Here is a 16,426-nt window from a genome sequence, read left to right as displayed (position 1 = left end):
CGCCTGGCGTCCAGCTCACTGGAGCTCTGCAAGGCATGGCCACGGAGGGCCTTTCAAGTGGCCGTGGGAAAGGCCACCATCCCTGTTCCTTTCTGGCTCCCACTTTGGGGTCATTTTTAACGTGGAACTCAAACCCCAAGGGGACAAAAACAAACACCTTCACTTCGTCCGAATCCCCTTCGTGGTTTCTATGGTTACACCCAAAGCTCATGCTTACAGTACAAGAAAGTATCCACCCTAACTTTTTAAAAAATTTTATTTTTAAGTACTCTCTATACTCAATGTGGGGCTCGAACTCACAATCCTGAGATTGAGAGTCGCAGGCTCCACCGACCGTGCCCATCTTTATTTTTCCAACACTTTACATTGAATAAATTACCTCTTTATCATGTGCTACAAGCCCAACACTTAGCGAGTCCACTTTTGGCACTGGATTCTGCTGGCTCACCCATCACGTAGTTCCTAAACTGAGCCTGCAGTAGTTTTCAACGAGAGAATGGCTGTATAAGGTCTGAAGGAGGGTCAGGGTTCCAGGTCCCACCTGTGGGAGACACAGGCGACCCCAGACGTCATGGTGACATCAGTAACTGGTGGGTCTCTCTCCAGGGAGATGCCGGGCACAGCTCTGCACCCACCTACTCTGTGAGGGGTGACAGTGTCTGACACGTTCCCGCTACAGGCCTCTGGGCCTCCATGCTTCCTCAAAAGGCATCCCCAGTCTGTGGCAAGGCACGCACGCCCCAGGGACCCCCAGACAAAGCTGGGCCCAGGGTGTGCACCTGGCCCCCAGGGTCTGGGAGGCAGCACGCTGGAGGCTGTCTGCTGCAGGAAGCCCACGTCAAGGCCAGGGAGGCTTGTTCCACTTGGCAGAGATCCCAAAAGGAACCAGGGGGCTGTCCCAGAGCCGGAGGCCCAAGCAGGGACACCCAAGGGTACAGCAGCTGCAAGCTACTGGCCAGGGCAGAGGGTGGCGGGCGGAAAGCCGCCGGCGTATAGAGCGCTCCAGGGAAGGGACTGCTCAGCTGTGAGTCTTGAAGTTGGCGCTTGTGTTTCATCCGGCGATTCTGAAACCAGGTTTTTATCTGTGGGAGAAACCAGATCAGAGCAAGGGCGGGAACAGCCACCCCCCCAACCCCCCGGGCCGGCCCGTCTGGGGCGGGGGGAGGGCCCTCACCTGCGCTTCGGAGAGTCGCATCTCCCGGGCCAGCCTCCGGCGCTCCAGGGGGCCCAGGTAGCGCTGGTGCTGGAAGGCGCTCTCCAGGGTGCTGACCTGCTGGGCTGTGAAGGCTGTGCGGACCCGGGGCGCCCGCGGGCCGTCCGCCTCCTTGCTCAACCCTGAGGAAGGGCAGGCGGCACTGAATGCTTTGGGCTAACAGTGCCACCCACGTGGGACCCGGGCCTCCCTCACTCAGGGGGCTCCTAAGCTCTGTGGCCACAGGGACGAGAGGCCGGCTGGGCCCTCCTCCCTCACTTCCACTGCTCTGCTGTCCCGGACGGAGGGGCAGCCCCTCCCCTCCCAGCCCATGCAGGATGGGGGCCGGGGGGTGAATACTGGATCAAGAGGCCTTTGGAACGGAACAGCGGTTCCGATGCAGCCCCTCACCCTCCACTGGTGCACATGGTCCCTTCCAGAAAGGGACCCCCACACATCGGTTCCTCTGGCTGCTCACAAGGACCCCGTCTCCCCTGCCACCAATCATGTGCCCGTGGCTAGTCTGTGGCTAACGTCTACACCAGCAGGTGGCAGACGGCACGAGGCACCCCGTGGTGCGGAGGGCGCCCTGTCCTCTCCACACACGTCTGAGCAGAACGTCAGATTTTACACAATTACTTTGAACACTCACCTGGGAGCGTGCAGTAGGAGGGCAAGAGCTTTGCTTTGGAGGTGGGGGTGGGGGTGGCGGTGAAAGATCTGGATGCAGGGATGATTTGTTGGCTTTTGTGAGATGGGGGGAACTGGTTGCAGAAAACAAACTTAAAATTTCACTTCTTTGGAAACATAAACATTTTCCGTAGGATTATTTAAACTTTTTCAAATATGAGGGGCACCTGGGTGGCTCAGTCGGTTAAGCATCCATCTTCAGCTCAGGTTGTGATCTCATGGTTCACGAGTTCAAGCCCCGCATCAGGCTCTGTGCCGACAGCTCAGAGCCTGGAGCTGCTTCAGATTCTGTGTCCCCCTCTCTGACCCTCCCCTGCTCACGCTGTCTCGCTCTCTCTCAGAAATAAATAAAACATTAAAAAAAATTTAAAAGGACAAAACGAGGTCTCATCAGCAAATGACAAAGGGTCAGACCAGGGTTAGGAAGCCACCAAGACCTCCTGGAGCCGAGGCACAGAGGCGCTCGAATCCCCGTGTACAGGGGTGCCAGGGCTGCCCCCACCCACACCTGTGAACAGGCTCAGTCTAGACGCCAAGCTGAGGCGACCGGCTTTGAGGGAAGAGCCACAACGACCCCTCTGAACCCGGCGGAAGTGGCCCCAAGGACTCGCTGCAGAACGAGAGAGCCAGTTGCACAAAGGCACTAATGTCGCAGTCAGGACTCAGGGCAGGAGGGGGGGCAGCCTTTCTAGGAGGGGGGCGGGGAAGGGGGCGCCACGGGGCTGGAGGAAGACCCCCACTGGGGCTTTCCCCTCTGAGAGGAAGTGCTTACTCGACAGGGGGGTCAGGAGGAACCTCAAACCCCAGCCCCCACCTCCAGCCACGGTACACAGGATGTGGCGGGTTCGTTAGGGCCTCCCTCCTCCAGAACACTCCGGGCTCCCGTCCCAGTCTGGGAATGAAGGGAGCCCCCTCCCCACCCATCCCCACACCTACCGGCCGAGGGTGTCCCTGGTGCAGACACTTCCAAGGGCTTTACTTCCTCCGTGCCCAGGGGGAGCTCCCCGCTGCCGGATACCTTGGCTGGAGCAGACAGGCTCCCCCCGGAGGCCTCAGCGGGCCTGGAGGTGTGTGCCGGCCCCACGTGGCTGCTCCGGGAAAGCCAATCCACGGAGCCAAAGCTGGACGGCTCGAAGCCACTGGGCAGGGTAGAGGAGGGAGCCATGGCTGTGGGGGACAGACGGTGGGCGTGAGGCGCGGGGTCCTCTGCAGGCTGACGGGGCTGGACGGGGCTGAGCTGCATTTATGAGCTCAGGGGGAGGGAGTGGCAGGCGGGTTTGCATAGGTGGCTCCAATCCTCCCCCACCCCAGATAAGTAGCATCTAATTGCCTCCAATTCAGAGGCACAAAGAAGGTCATTCACACCTCCCCCGGCTCCGAGATGTCTGGGGAGGAGCGGGGCTGTGTCCACCACTTCGGGGAGAGGTGCAGGTGGGGGACCTCCCTCCGCCCCCACCCTGGGCTGGCCTAGCTTTCGGGGTGTGACGAGGGTCCCCCCCAGCCTCGCATTCCTGCTGGAGGCCGCGTCGTCTCCGGAGACCGGCCCCCCACCTGCTCCTCGAGTCTGCAGAGCCAGAGGGGACAGGCGTGCACACCTGAGCGAGGGTGCTTCAGGGGAGTCAGCATCACTGCTCCCGGGACCGAGTCCCCCGCCCCTTGCTGTCTGGGCGGGAAAGTCGGGCAGTCCTGGAAGAGGACTGCGACTGGCAGACAGGGCTGGGCAGGGCTGCCCAGAGAGAACCCTAGGGCTCCAGCTGGCCCTTCCCCCTCGAAGTGTACTCATCAGGTCTCCACGACCCCACTCCCCTCCAGGCCTCACTCTGGCGCCCAGGAGCTGGATTACAGCGACACGAAAGAGGGGCGTCTGCCGGCTGAGAGCACGGCCTCCTCCCTGCGGCTCCAGGAGGACCCTGCGGGAAGGACCGGGGAGACACTGCCCTCCCCCGCGGGGCGGCCCCACTGTGGCCGATGTAGGCACAGTGCTCCCGAGGGTGCCGGAGCCCCAGGCTCAAGGGGTACCCTCACTCCTGCCTGGGCTGCACACGCCTCCCCCACAGGTGCTCCAGCCAACCTACCTTCACCCTCTGGGGTCACGCACCCTGTCCAGCTCCCCAACCCCGCAGCCAACACGTCTGTCTCCAGGACACGACCCCAAGGACCAGCCTGAGCCTCGTCCAGGGCGACCCGGGGAAGCGGGGTGGGAGCACTGGCATCCAGCGAGGTGGCCCCAGCCCACCGGCCGGCCTCCCGGGGACTCCGGCGCCAGCCTGGGCGGGACCGCCAGCCTCTACGCCCGCCCCGCCCAGCGGGATCAAAGGCTCCAGGGGCCTCGAGGGGATTAACACCCCCCAAACCCGCCTCCCGAGCCTCCGGGCCGGGACTAGAGGTGAGGAGGGGCCCGACTCTGCGGGCACCGCGGGAACCGGCAGGCGCTGGCCCCGGCCGTCAGGGGTCAGAGGAGGAATTGCGAGGCCCCCCGGGCGGCAGGGGGCCGTCCAGCTACCTGGGGACAGAGGGCCCGCAGGCCTCAGGGGGCAGCACCACACAAACGGACGAAGGGAAACCTCCTTCCCCCGAGACGGCTCAGGCCGTGCGGAACTGGCCCCAGAAGCACCTCCTGAGACACAGGAAGGTTTGTGGGGAATTCGTGTGTGGTGTGCTCACAAGCATTAACGGGTTAAATGCCAGAGTTAGCGCGCGCCACCCCAGAAGAGCGCCGTACCTTTGCAAACCCAGTTTTATCATCGCCCATTTCCCGCCTTTCGTGGCCCCATCGCGCAGGCCTACAGGGCGAGCCCTCCCTAAGGGGACCCTCCTGCCGACACATTCCCAGCTCCCGGCTTACACCGTCCCCACCGGAGCCGCCTGCACCCCCAGCTGCCCGCGTGCCCGGGGTGGGTCCTTGCTCCAGCACCTCTCTGGGCTCAGGCCCCGCTCCCCTCACCCGGAGGTGGTGGTTCGTGTCCACTGGGGTCTCCCCGTCTCCTCGAGCCAATGACGACTGTGTCACCCAAGCGTAACCTCGGCTTGCTCACTCTGGGGCTGCAGGCCGTGCCCCTGAGCCGGTGCGGGGACCCGCCTGCCGTCCTCCGAGGCTGCGCTCGGACGCGAGGTGGCCTTGGCTCTGACCGCCGACCTCCCCACTCAATCCCGCACCTGCTCGCCTCGGAGGAGGGCTCCCCACGCAGAGTCCGGTCTATCCCCCCAAAGTCCTGGCAGCCTCTGCCCCCTTCTCACGTCCAAAGCCCCCATCCCCCCGACCAGACGGTCCGTGGCTTAAGCCCTCCGCCCGAGGTGTCCCGCCCCCCAGACGCGCCCTCGCTGGCCCCGCCAGGACCGCTCCCCCCCTCCCCCGCGCACCCCATTAGCAGGGGGCCGAGTGCCGGGTGGGCCGGCCGTCTCCCTCCCCTTCCCCCTCCCGCCTCCACTTTGGATCTCCCACTGGGCGGCTCCTCCCCTTCCCTCCCCCCCCCCCCGTTTGTCCCCCAGGCTTCCTGCCACGGCCCTTCCACACCCTCCCCGCCCCCCTGGCCGTGGGAGCCCCCTCATCTCCTTGTTTGTGCTTCTGGTTGAAAGCACCAATGTGTGGGTGGGAGGGGGGGGTCCCAGGCTGCAGGTGGGATGGGGCGAGGCCCCTCTCCGACCCCCCCCCTCCGACCGGCCCTGAAGAAGCAGGTCGGTGGCAGGGCCAAAGGGCCCAGGACCTTCCAGCTCCGGGTACAAAAGCAGGTGGGGGCGGAGGCTGCGGAGAACGCGGGGTTGATGCAGGAACGGTCTGGAAGACAGAACCAGAAAACCAGGCGGGGTTAGTCAGGTCCCAGGGGATCCAAAGGAGTAACCCACTGTGGATCTCTTTAGGGATCTGGCACTTTGTGGGAGGCCAGAATATCAGAACCAAGGGCTCAGAAAATAAGGGGAAGAGTGGAATGTCCACTGGGTGTCCTGAAGGTGAAAGAAATCACTCACTGTATAGGCAGAAACGCCCACTAGAAGGAACAGTGGCCCGCATGTGGGTAAACGGCCAATGCGTGCACCCCAAGCAGACCCCCCACCTACTGGTGACGGAGAAGATGGGCTGCACTGGGGTGTGAGGCCTGGGAGAGGACCAGGTCAGTCAAACTCTGGGTCTGGGCCAGGTGAGGGGAGGAGCCTCGCGCCGGCAGAGCCATTGACAAATTGTAAGAACAAAATATATTAGGATTTCTCTAGATTCAGATCGCAAACGACAATCCCGGGAGGCTCTAGCACACGGATGTGAATAGTGAGCTGCCTTGGTGGGCGTCATGGGAAACAAGGTGAGGGGCTGGCGGGGCAGACTTTTGGAACACTGGACTGGACTCGCTGTTGGATTACGGATGCACTTGTACGATTTGACCAGAGTGTCTGCAGAGCTTGGCCGCTGCAACAGACCCCACAGACTGGGGTCTTAAAGGGACATTTCTTTCTCATAATTCTGGAGGCTGGAGGTCCCGGGTGCTGCTGTGGTGGGGCTCTGGTGAGGGCACCTCCTGGCAAGCCGATGGCCACTCTCTGGCTGTCCTGTCTCCGAAAGCACTAATCCCAACGACGAGGCTCCACCCTCCGGAGGGAAGCCCGTCCCAAAGGCCCCATCTCTTGACATCATCACATTGAGGGTTAGGATTTCAACATCTGCATGTGGGGGACACAGCCACCCAGTCCATAATATAGAGCAATACGTTTTTTTTTTTTTTTTTTTAAATGTTTATTTATTTCTAGGAGACAGAGAGAGAGACAGCGTGAGCAGGGGAGGGTCAGAGAGGGAGTCACAGACTGAAACAGGCTCCAGGCTCTGAGCTGGCAGTCAGCACAGAGCCTGACGCGGGGCTCGGACCCACGAACCGTGAGATCATGACCCAAGCGAAAGTCGGACGCTTAACCAACTAAGCCACCCAGGCACCCCAAGAGCAATATGGTTTTTAACAGAAAAACTGCGCAGCAGAACCAGGGGAAGGCTACGTGGCTCAACCACTAATAGAGTCAAAGGGTCGGCCTCCACCGCACAGAACTGGGGGGTCAGACACTGAAACTGGAAAGAAAGCGGGAATGAGGTCTCTGGTAAAACTGAAGGAATATAGGGGAGTTTATCTAACCTCATAAATCATATGGAGGATGAACCAATTTACCAAAATCGTAGAGATGTGTTCTTTGCAAAAATGATAGGTCAAGATTACTCAGCCCTGTTTGCTTTGACCTGGAAAAAGATGCAGATTTCAGAGCCCAAAAGGAGCAGCGTTTGAGAATGTTCCAAAGATCAATGTAATTAGAGAAACAAGCGTGGAAAAGCCAAGAATTTGGACAGATAAACGGCAGTGGAGAAGACGGCGATTTCAAACGTTAAGTTACAAAGGAAGTTTACCTCTATTTCTTATTTTTATTATTTATTTATTTTTAGGTTTATTTATTTTGAGAGAGCGAAAACACGAGTCATCGAGGGGCAGAGAGAGAGAGAGAGAGAGAGAGATGGAAACAGAGAATCCCAAGCAAGCTCCAAGCTCAGCTCAGAGCCCCACGCAGAGTTCAGGCCCACTGACGGTGGGATCATGACCTGAGCCGAAATCAAGGATAAGACACTTAACTGACTGAGCCGCCCCAGTGCCCCGATGTCTGTTAAGTTTTTAGGCACAACTGGACATCAGAGAGAGTGCAGGTGTCAGAGGTAATTACACATAAGGAGTGTTGACCTATTTGGGAGTGAAAAAACAGCCTGCAACTTGATAGGGTTATTTCCCTATTTGGAGAAACCTTTGCAAGGGCCTGAAAAGCTGGTTCTTGATGGATCAGCACCGTGTGAAAACACACTCCCCGGTTCCAGCCCCAGAATGGAAAGGGGCCGGGCCAGGCGGGCGGGCGGGTCCCACAGCCAGGCCGAGAGGACCCCCAGCCACGGAGCTTCCTCAGCTGAACCGATGAGGAACACAGGTGAGCCGCACACTTCCTGGCCCGCAGTGCAGCACAGCGCAGAACGGCATGAGGGGGAGCCCCACACTAGGTGGGTGGGTCACCCAGGCAGTGAGGCAGCTGGGCACGACAGTCACTCTGGCATTGCCAGAACGCGTGCTGTAAGAATGGTCATTAACAGTGTGCACTGCACACCCACTGGGGTGTGCTAAGAAAATAAGAGTAAGAAAATAACATGTGTCGGTGAGGATGCGGAGAAACCGGAACCCTTGCACACTGTTGGTGGGAATGTGGAACGCTGCAGCCGCGCGGACAACAGTATGGAGGTCCCCCAAAAAACTAGACATAGAAGGCACCTCAGTGGCTCAGTCGGTTGAGCGTCCGACTTCAGCTCAGGTCACGATCCTGTGGGGTAAGCTCGGGCCCCGGGTCAGAGCGGAGCCTGTGTGAGAGTCTCTCTCTCGCTCTCACTCTGCCCCTCCCCTGCTCATGCTCATGCATGCGCTGTTAAAAAAATCTTTTAAAATTAAAAACAAAAACAAAACCAGGGGCACCTGGGTGGCTCAGTCGGTTAAGTGTCTGAGCCATGACTTCGGCTCAGATGATCTTACGGTTTGTGGGTCTGAGCCCCGCGTCGGGGCCTGGCTAGCTCGGAGCCTGGAGCCTGCTTTGGATTCTGTCTTCCTCTTTCTCTGCCCCTCCCCCACTCTGTGTCTCCCTTTCTCTCTGACCCTGCCCTGCTAACGTGCGCGCTCTCTCTCTCAGAAATAAATAAAAAACATTAAAAAAATTAAAAAATAAAGGTATGAACCTGCTGTCCGGCGACCCCTGGTGGGATGCGAGGGCGCTCAGCTGAGGAGGGTCCTAGGAGACGCTGTCGGAGACACGGCCTGCACTCGGGGTCAGTCCCGGGGAGAGAGGTGCTAATGGCCAGGGGTAGCGTCACCGCTGTGGCGTTCACCCCACACGCCCAGACAGCCCAGGACACCAGCAGAAGCCACGCGCATCACAGAACAGGGTGAGGACACGCCTTACCTCACTGACCCACCAGAGAGCCACGGACGAGGGGAAGGGACAGCGAGAGGGGATCTGGGAAGCTTCAGGGCATCAATAACCGCAGGTTTACCACCTGGCCAAGCAGCTGGGATGAGCCAAGGAAACCTGAACGGACAGCACACCTCTCCCCGGGCTGGAGGACCGGAAGGACGGGCAGAGGAGGCTGTTTCCTTACTCCAGCAGAAGGGGCCTGAGGAGGCCATGGGATGCACCCCATTTGCAAGCTGGGCAGTAAGGCAGACGGGTTTTTCTAGGTGGCCCCCGGTCTCTCAAACTCGGTGACCTCCACAGATTCCTTTCAGTCACAACATAGTCTTCCTCCAGGGCAGAGGGTCCCCGGGGAGCCGAGGGGTGCACCCACCTTGCGGCACTGTCCCCACCCGCAGGGGGCTGACAGACTTGCCCCAGCCTGTGGCTCTGACCTTCCAGCAGGAGGGGCATGAGGGGGCGGGTCGGTCTGCGAGCTAGAATCACCCCATAGCAAGTTTGTGGCAGCCGGGGCGCCTCGGGGACCAGAGCACGGGCAGCATCGTGCAGCAGAGGCAAATGTGTCCTAAGCGAGGCAACGCTTTCAGTCAGGTCTACGGTTTCGGTCCCACAGCGGCCCCCAGGACCCGCCACAAATGCACAGCTGATGGGTGGGCTCAGCTTCTGGGGTCTGGGAGACTACTGCTCCCAAGATCTCTGAGGGTCAGGGTCATGGGGTCCCTTCTCCAAAGTCTGCAGAAAAGGGCTTGGGGGAGGAGCTTCTATCCCACCCCCTGCCCCACCCCCCACCCTAGCGCCCCAGGGACTGCCGGGACCTTGGAACACACGGCCAGCAAGAACACCCTTCCCTCATTTAGCTTTGTGGCCCCGGGCAACGTCCCTGAATGAGCCCCTACTTGGCGGGGCAATCGCTAGTCCCTGAATGGACCCCTACTTGGTGAAACTGTATTGTTATGCTGGCCAGGTGCCCCGGGCGACTTCCTTATCTCCCCGGAGCAGGGGCACCGCCCGGCCCACCTGGTTCTCACTCCCATTGAGGGTGGGGCCTGTTACTATTTGGAAAATGCTCCCTGGGCGGTTTTGGTAAAATCCTCTCAAATCTGCAGGGGCCTGGTCCCAGGCGGGCCAAAGTCCCAGGGCCCGGCCACCCAGAGAAGTCACTTCCCCGGGGCCAAAAGGAGCCCCTTTCCAGGTGTGCATGAACTGCCCTGAGAAGTCCTGCTTCCCAGGCGGAGCTCCGGTAGGAGGCTCCGGCCTGCCTGGGGCTGGGACTCGAGCGCACCCGATCATGGGCGCTCCCCGGTCATGCTGGGGCAGCATGACCAAAGCGGAGGAGACCCTCCAACGCCCACCCCTACAGGCTCAGGCAGAGAACGCTCGCCCACCCGCGCTGGCCTGGGCCGGGGCACAGGCCTGGTGGGCGAGGCCAGTGTCACCAGGGCCCCGGGCCTCCGGCTCCCCATTCCGCCCGGGAGACCGTCTTCACCACGGCCTGACCTTAAGCCTGGCCCGAGACGTGCGCGCGCTCACAGAATCAACTCGGGAAGAACACAAATCTTTTATTGAACACGGCCAGACTCGGGGGTGGGGGTGGGGGCCGCAGGACGGGGGCGGGGCGGGGGCGACCGGCCGGGACGGCAAGGGGCGGCGCGGCCGGCCTCACTCTCGCGGGTCGGCCAGGACGCCGCGCTCGGCGGCCGCGCTGCCCAGGATGAAGCCGACGGCCAGGGACACGGTCTGGTCGAAGGAGCCGCGCAGCTGCTCCACGTGCTGGTTCAGGGTCAGCAGCTGGTCGCGCAGCGGGCCCAAGATGGCCACGATGTCGCCCAGGTGCCCCAGGGTCTGCAGAAGGGCGGCGTTCAGCGACGGGGGCGCGGACTGCGGGGGCGCGTGGTCTTCGGGGCGGCCTGGCGGGGAGTCGGGGTCCTCCCGAATGGGGTCCAGGGCCGGCGGCGGCGGGGATGCCGGGGCGCGGCCGGGCGCGGCCGCAACCGCGGAGAACGCCGTCGGGGAGCCGGGGGCGCGGGGCGCGTCTGCAGACTTGGGCGGCGTCGGGCTGAACCTCAGCGTCCAGGCGGGGTCTGCGTCGGGGTCTCGGGCGGCGGGCGGCTGCGGGACGTCTGGAACGTGGAGGGGGCGGGGATCGGGCCGGGCTCCGGGGGCGCCCCCGGGAGCCCCGACGCCCCCCCCCCCCACGGCCGGCGCCGCCCCCGCCCCCCCCTCCCCCCCCCCCCCCCCCCCCCCCCCCCCCCCCCCCCCCCCCCCCCCCCCCCCCGCCCCCGCTCCGCTCCCACTCACCCGGCTCCGCGGACGGGAGGTGCGCGGCGGGGGCCGGGCGGCGGCCGCGCGGGGGGCGCCCGGGCCCCGGGGAGCGGCGGCGGCCGCGGCGGGGCCCGTGGTCGCCCAGCAGCCCCATGAGCTCGCGGATCTGCGCGTCGAACGGCCCGGGCGGCTGGCCCTGCGCGTCGCGGAGCTTGTCCTTGAGGAACTTGTAGCGGCGGCGGCACTGCGCGGGCGTGCGCCTCACCTGCTGGCGCGCCAGCGCGGCCGACACGCGGCGGTAGGTGGGCAGCGCCTGGCGGCGGTCGAGCAGCAGCGCGCGCCACACGGGCGGCTGCAGCAGCGTCCCGAGCAGCAGCTCCGTCTCGCGGGCGCTCCAGGGCGTGCGCTGCGCCGAGCCCGGGGACACGGGCGAGCCGGGCGGCCCGGGGGACGCGGGGGACGCGGGCGCCGCCGGCGAGCCGGGCCGCCGGGGCGGGGTCCCCGCGGCGCCCCCGGCCGGCCGCGGCTCCGGGTCCGGGCTGGGTGGCGACGGCGGCGCGGGCGGCGGCGGCCGCCGCGGCCGGAGCAGCATCCCGGGGCCGGCGGGGCGCGCGGGGTCGGGGCCGCGGCCCGAGCGAGGCCGCCCACACGGGCTGGGTGGCTGCGCGCTCGGCGGAGACGGAGCGGGAGCCGCAGCCCGAGCGGGCGCCGCGGCGGGTCTACGCCGCCCGCCCCCGCGCGCCCCGCCCCGCCCCCCCAACCCCGCCCCCCAGCCCGCCAAGTTCAACTTGGGCCGGCCCGGGTCCCGGCCAGAAACCACCCGACACACAGCGGTTGTACTTTCTAGACTCTGGAGTTGACGTACAAACGGATACGGCGGCGCGCAAGGTTCGATTAGTTTTTACGCATGTGCTGTGCCCTTTCACCGCCGCGCGGACCGAGCCGTGGAACCTTCCAGCTCCCGAAGGCGCCCCCGCGCCCCTCCCATTTGCCCTGGGCGTGTCCTCGCCGGTGGTTCGCGGAGGCGCTGGGCTTGGGCCCCGCCCCCGCCCCCCGCCGCGTGGTTCCGGTGTGACCCCGGGGGGTGGGGTCGGGGCGGGCTCCGCTCGGAACCGGTGTCGCAATTCCCCCCTCCCCGCACTTCACAGAAAAGTGCCCCGCTTGATTCCAGCACCTGCAGCTAACAGCAGAGTGACAGTATGGACGCTACCTCCTGCCGTCGGGAATCATGGGTGCCCCGCGTCGCGCGTTCTAGTCAACGCGGTTCTGGAAGCCTCGCCAGAGCAATAAGACAAGAAAAAGGAGTAAGGGTTACAAAGGTTGGAAAGAAGTAGAACCATCGTTATTTGTAGGTGATACGACTGTAAACACGGGAAATAGGAAATGATTCGCAGCCACGTTATTAGAACGAGTAACTGAATTTAGCAAGGTCGTTGAGCACAGTGATAAAAATCCGTTGTATTTCTGTATACTAGCTATAGTCATTTTTAGAACTTTTTAGTTTGGGGCAGTTGTAGATTGACAGCCAGGTGGCACAGAAGGACTGGAGACCCCGTGCCCCCCCAGGGGAGCGTCTCGTGGGACCTGGCACCTTTGTCAAAGCTGAGAGACTCGCGTTGGCATGACGCCATTGACCGAGCCGCACGCTTGACTTGGGTTTTACCAGGTGTCCCACACGCGAGCCCGTCGGGTCCCGGGACCCGGGCGGGGTACCGCGCTGCGTGCCGTCGCCGCCCTCCTCTGTCCCCTCTGGACCCTGGCCGTTTCTCACGCTTGTCGTCCACGTGCTTTGTGGGTGTCCTTCACCGTGGGTTTGTCAGATGCCTTCTCATGATGAGCCTGGGCTTACGGGCTTTTGGGAAGAAGACCCAGACGTCACCGCGGTGCCCAGCACCTCTCCACTGCCGGGTCACCCTCTTCCCTTACGTGCCCTGCGGTGAGCACCGGTCACCAAGTGCACCCCGCACGCGGGGGTGAGCAGGCTGCACTTTGAGGGCGGCGGTTGCGTGTTTGGGGCCCTCCCGTAATTCTCCCTGGTCAGGGCCTCGTGCTGCCCTGCGTGTCGGGGTGCTGTGCCACACCCTCCCCCGGAGGGGCCCGATCGCCTCAGCTCTCTTCCTCTTTCCTCTTGTCCTGTGTCCTTCTGACATGCCCCCACCCCCAGTACGTTCCGCTTTGTTCCACCACCAGAGATTTCTGCTCCTCTGTGCCTCCCCCACTCCAGCCCTCGTGTCGAGCATTCTGCCGTCTCTCCAGAAATCTGTGGTTCCTTGTTTTGGGAGACTGGTAGCTGGAATCCAGCGTCAGGATGCGGGTCGCCTGCTGCTACGGGGCTGGCGGGGTCACTGCTTCCAGCCCACTGAGTCTCCACGGGGAGTAGTTCACCCCCCAGGGAGTATTGGTTGATGTCTGGAGACGTTGGTTGTCATAACTTGGGGGCTGCTGCTCGCATGTGGGGGGCAGAGACCAGAGGTGCTGGGAAACAGCCCACAGTGCCCAGGATGGCCCACGGCAAGACCGTCCGCCCATCGCGTCAGTGGAGCCGTGACTGGGCCCTGCCCTGGCCCTGTGAAGGCTGAGCAAGGAAGCACGTGCCGGTGCGCCCACCCACGTGCCCACGCACACCTTGCCTCCCCGCGGGCTTTGCTGCACCATCTTTGACAGCAGGAGGCCCCGGCTGCCTTATCTACAGCTTAGGTATTTATTGATCAGCCCCAGGGTTGCTGACTCGAATTCCCGTGAGAAGTCAGCCTGTCTACCGACTGGAGTGCAGTCCTAATATGGTCTTGCTTCGCAATTTCCTTTCCTTTTTTTTTCAAAAAATGTTAATGTTTTATTTATTTCTGAGAGAGAGAGAAAGACAGCGTGAGCAGAGGAGGGTCAGAGAGAGAGGGAGACAGAATCTGAAACAGGCTCCAGGCTCTGAGCTGTCAGCACAGAGCCCGACGTGGGGTTCGCACCCGAGAACTGAGACCGTGACCTGAGCCAAAGTTTGACGCTTAACCAACTGAGCCACACGGGCGCCCCCACAGTTTCCTTTCCAGGGAGACCGAGGTCAGCCCCCCAGAAGGGCGGGAGGCAGCTGAAGATGCCAGGGCAGCTCCAGGCCCCGCGTGCCTGCGAGGACCCCGCCCGCCTTTGGAGCAGGCTTCAAACAGCAGCCGCGGCCACGGCAAACAGCCCCAGAGCACCGTGCGGCGCTAGGGCGGCGGGCAGGCCGGCTCACGGGTCGTCTCACCGACCGGAAGAGCACCTCGGAGCGGGGAGCCGGCGCGTCCCGGCGCCCACCGAGGAGCAGCGCCTTCACCGCAGCACAGCGGACGGCAGCTGTGGAGTTATGTTAGTCTGTGGTCAGAGCCGGGACGTGGGTTCGGGTGGGCTGCTGCCTGTTCCCTTGTGAGCGGGGCGGCGGGGGTGGCCCATTTCCGGAGCCCTGGCCCGGCTGCTGGGGCCCCGTAGGCCTTCTGCAAGCGGCACGTGCCGGTGCCCAGGCGGCTCCGGGGCCGGGGGGCCGGCCGTCTCTCCCGCCTCCGCTCTGCCCGCCTGGGACGGCTGCCTTGAGCTCCAGCGTGCTGGTCTTGGGGTACTCGTCGTGGCGGGGCGCTCCCCAGAGCACGATACACCGGGCCGGCCTCCGTCTGGCCTAGGAGGGGACTGCGCAGGGTGGGGGCCTGGGAGTCATGGCTCGTTTGGGGGCCCAAGGGGTCACTGGCTGTCAGGTGTCCTAAAGAAAGACGTGTTGATTTGATTAGGCCCAGTGACGTGGCACGAGATCCCGGGCTTCGTGTCCCGGGGGGGAAGAGAGACCAGGGGTTCGTGACTGTAAGGTGGGTGAGACCCAAGCCACCCAGCCAGCCGCGCCTGAGACACCAGAACCACCCGCCGGAGGCAGCTCCGCGCGCGGTTGCGTCACTCGTACAGCACCCCTGCTGGGCAGGGGCCTTTACCCCTTATTGCAGGGACCTCCCCAGACGCCTCTTCCGCAGAAAACAACCCTTCACGTCCCCAAACTCTTTGAACCCCTGGCCTCACCCCTCCTTTTGCGGTGTCTTCCCAGTGGTGGGCAAGCCTCAGGGAACATCCCTGTCTTGCCCGGGTGAGGGAGGACCTGGCCGTCTGCTCGGAGGCTCTGGGTGGGGCCTCCGGCCTTCGGTGGAACCGGTGGGGGTGGGGGTGGGGGTGGGGGTGGGGGCGGGGGCGGGGGTGGGGCGGGGGAGGGGGCGGGCGGTTTGTGGCAGAACAGCCTTGGTGGCTCAGCTAATCTGAAGGGTTTGCAGGCAAACGTTTCCTGCAGCAGTGGAAGGACGGCTCGCTCGTGGGCCCAGCAGTTATGGGGTTCGGCTCTCGCGGGGCTTGAATGAAACGAGAGGCACGAGGGCACACCTAGCCCTTCTCCGTGCCACCGAAGGACGTGGCTGTGGCCGGTACTTCTCGTCTCCTGAAGTTGTCTTCGTGTGACCACGGAGGAGCCCACCCTGACTCCCGATGCGAGTGTCGGTTTGGAGACAAACAGAATAAGCCATGTGGAAGCCATCTTGGTAGAAATGATTTTATTTAGAAATCTGTACCAGTGACATTGGGCGACATGCAGACAGTCGTGCTTAAGCTGAAAGCCCAGTCACTTCCCCGTGAATAAATTGTTAGGATTGGAATGTTTATTTGCGCCAGACACTAACTCAGTTTCAGGCTCTGTCACACCACCTTTGTTAAATTCACAATCTGAAAATGTAAGTGTTGTTTGGTAGAACAGAATCCTCATATAAAAGCCAGAAAACAACACCAACCACCCGAATTTGCGTGGCGGGGAGTGCGGAGTTCCTCTTATGTTCCATTTAGGCAGGACCTACGTGTCCCGCGTGAATTTCTGTGGGAAGCACACCCTGACATTACAAACTCCGCATTCTAGCACAAGTAACTGTTTTCCCAGAAATACCGAGAGCTGGTCGTTCTAAAGAACCTCTAATTCTGAGACCCCAGAGAACAGCCTTCGGTCTTGCAGTGATTTGGAACCTAAGATCGTTGGTGCCTGGATGCTGCCAGGGGGTCTGACCCCCCCGTCCCGGTCCCTGTGCACCCGGCCAAGGGGTCTTCTGGCTGCTGAGCAAATGCTCAACACCAGCTGTTTGGAAGCCGAGCCCCGGGGAAGAGCTTGGTTGCATCCAGGCGGCAAACGTCACCTCCTCCGCGTTCTGACAAAGCGTGAGCGAAGAAGACAAGCTGTGAGAGCCCGGGCGCGGATGCGTGCAGCGCATGCTGGCTGCTGAAGGCAGATGGACCTGGGCCACAGGCCTGAGGCCCCCGGGCCCCCAGGTGGGGCTG

General features: G+C 62.7%; 2 protein-coding genes and 1 long non-coding RNA gene across 4 annotated transcripts; 1 reads left to right on the top strand and 2 right to left on the bottom strand.

Moving 5' to 3' along the window:
• Positions 1–701: 701 nt before the first annotated feature.
• Positions 702–3,125, bottom strand: VENTX (VENT homeobox). Its single transcript, XM_039252428.1, has 3 exons — positions 2,819–3,125; positions 1,175–1,335; positions 702–1,082 (listed from the first exon to the last, which is right to left on the bottom strand). The coding sequence occupies exons 1-3, from the start codon at positions 3,123–3,125 to the stop codon at positions 702–704; spliced, it is 849 nt and encodes a 282-aa protein (XP_039108359.1).
• Positions 3,126–10,470: 7,345 nt separating this feature from the next.
• UTF1 (undifferentiated embryonic cell transcription factor 1) lies at positions 10,471–11,699 on the bottom strand. The gene is made up of 2 exons (XM_039252431.1): positions 11,144–11,699; positions 10,471–10,965 (listed from the first exon to the last, which is right to left on the bottom strand). Exons 1-2 carry the CDS (start codon positions 11,697–11,699, stop codon positions 10,505–10,507), a joined length of 1,017 nt encoding a protein of 338 aa, XP_039108362.1. The 3' UTR covers positions 10,471–10,504.
• Positions 11,700–11,883: 184 nt separating this feature from the next.
• Positions 11,884–12,576, top strand: LOC120245386. Of its 2 annotated transcripts, none has more exons than XR_005531770.1 (2): positions 11,884–11,995; positions 12,279–12,576. It is a non-coding gene; the product is annotated as an uncharacterized LOC120245386 (long non-coding RNA). The 2 variants fall into 2 exon arrangements; XR_005531771.1 differs by having other exon boundaries at positions 12,256–12,576.
• Positions 12,577–16,426: the final 3,850 nt, after the last annotated feature.

This window comes from Hyaena hyaena, unplaced genomic scaffold, assembly GCF_003009895.1.
Source record: "Hyaena hyaena isolate Hyena2069 unplaced genomic scaffold, ASM300989v1 scaffold_409, whole genome shotgun sequence".
In the NCBI taxonomy this organism is placed as follows: Eukaryota; Metazoa; Chordata; class Mammalia; order Carnivora; family Hyaenidae; genus Hyaena; species Hyaena hyaena.
Note: the sequence above shows the minus strand (reverse complement) of the source record. Positions and strands in the feature narration are given on the sequence as shown.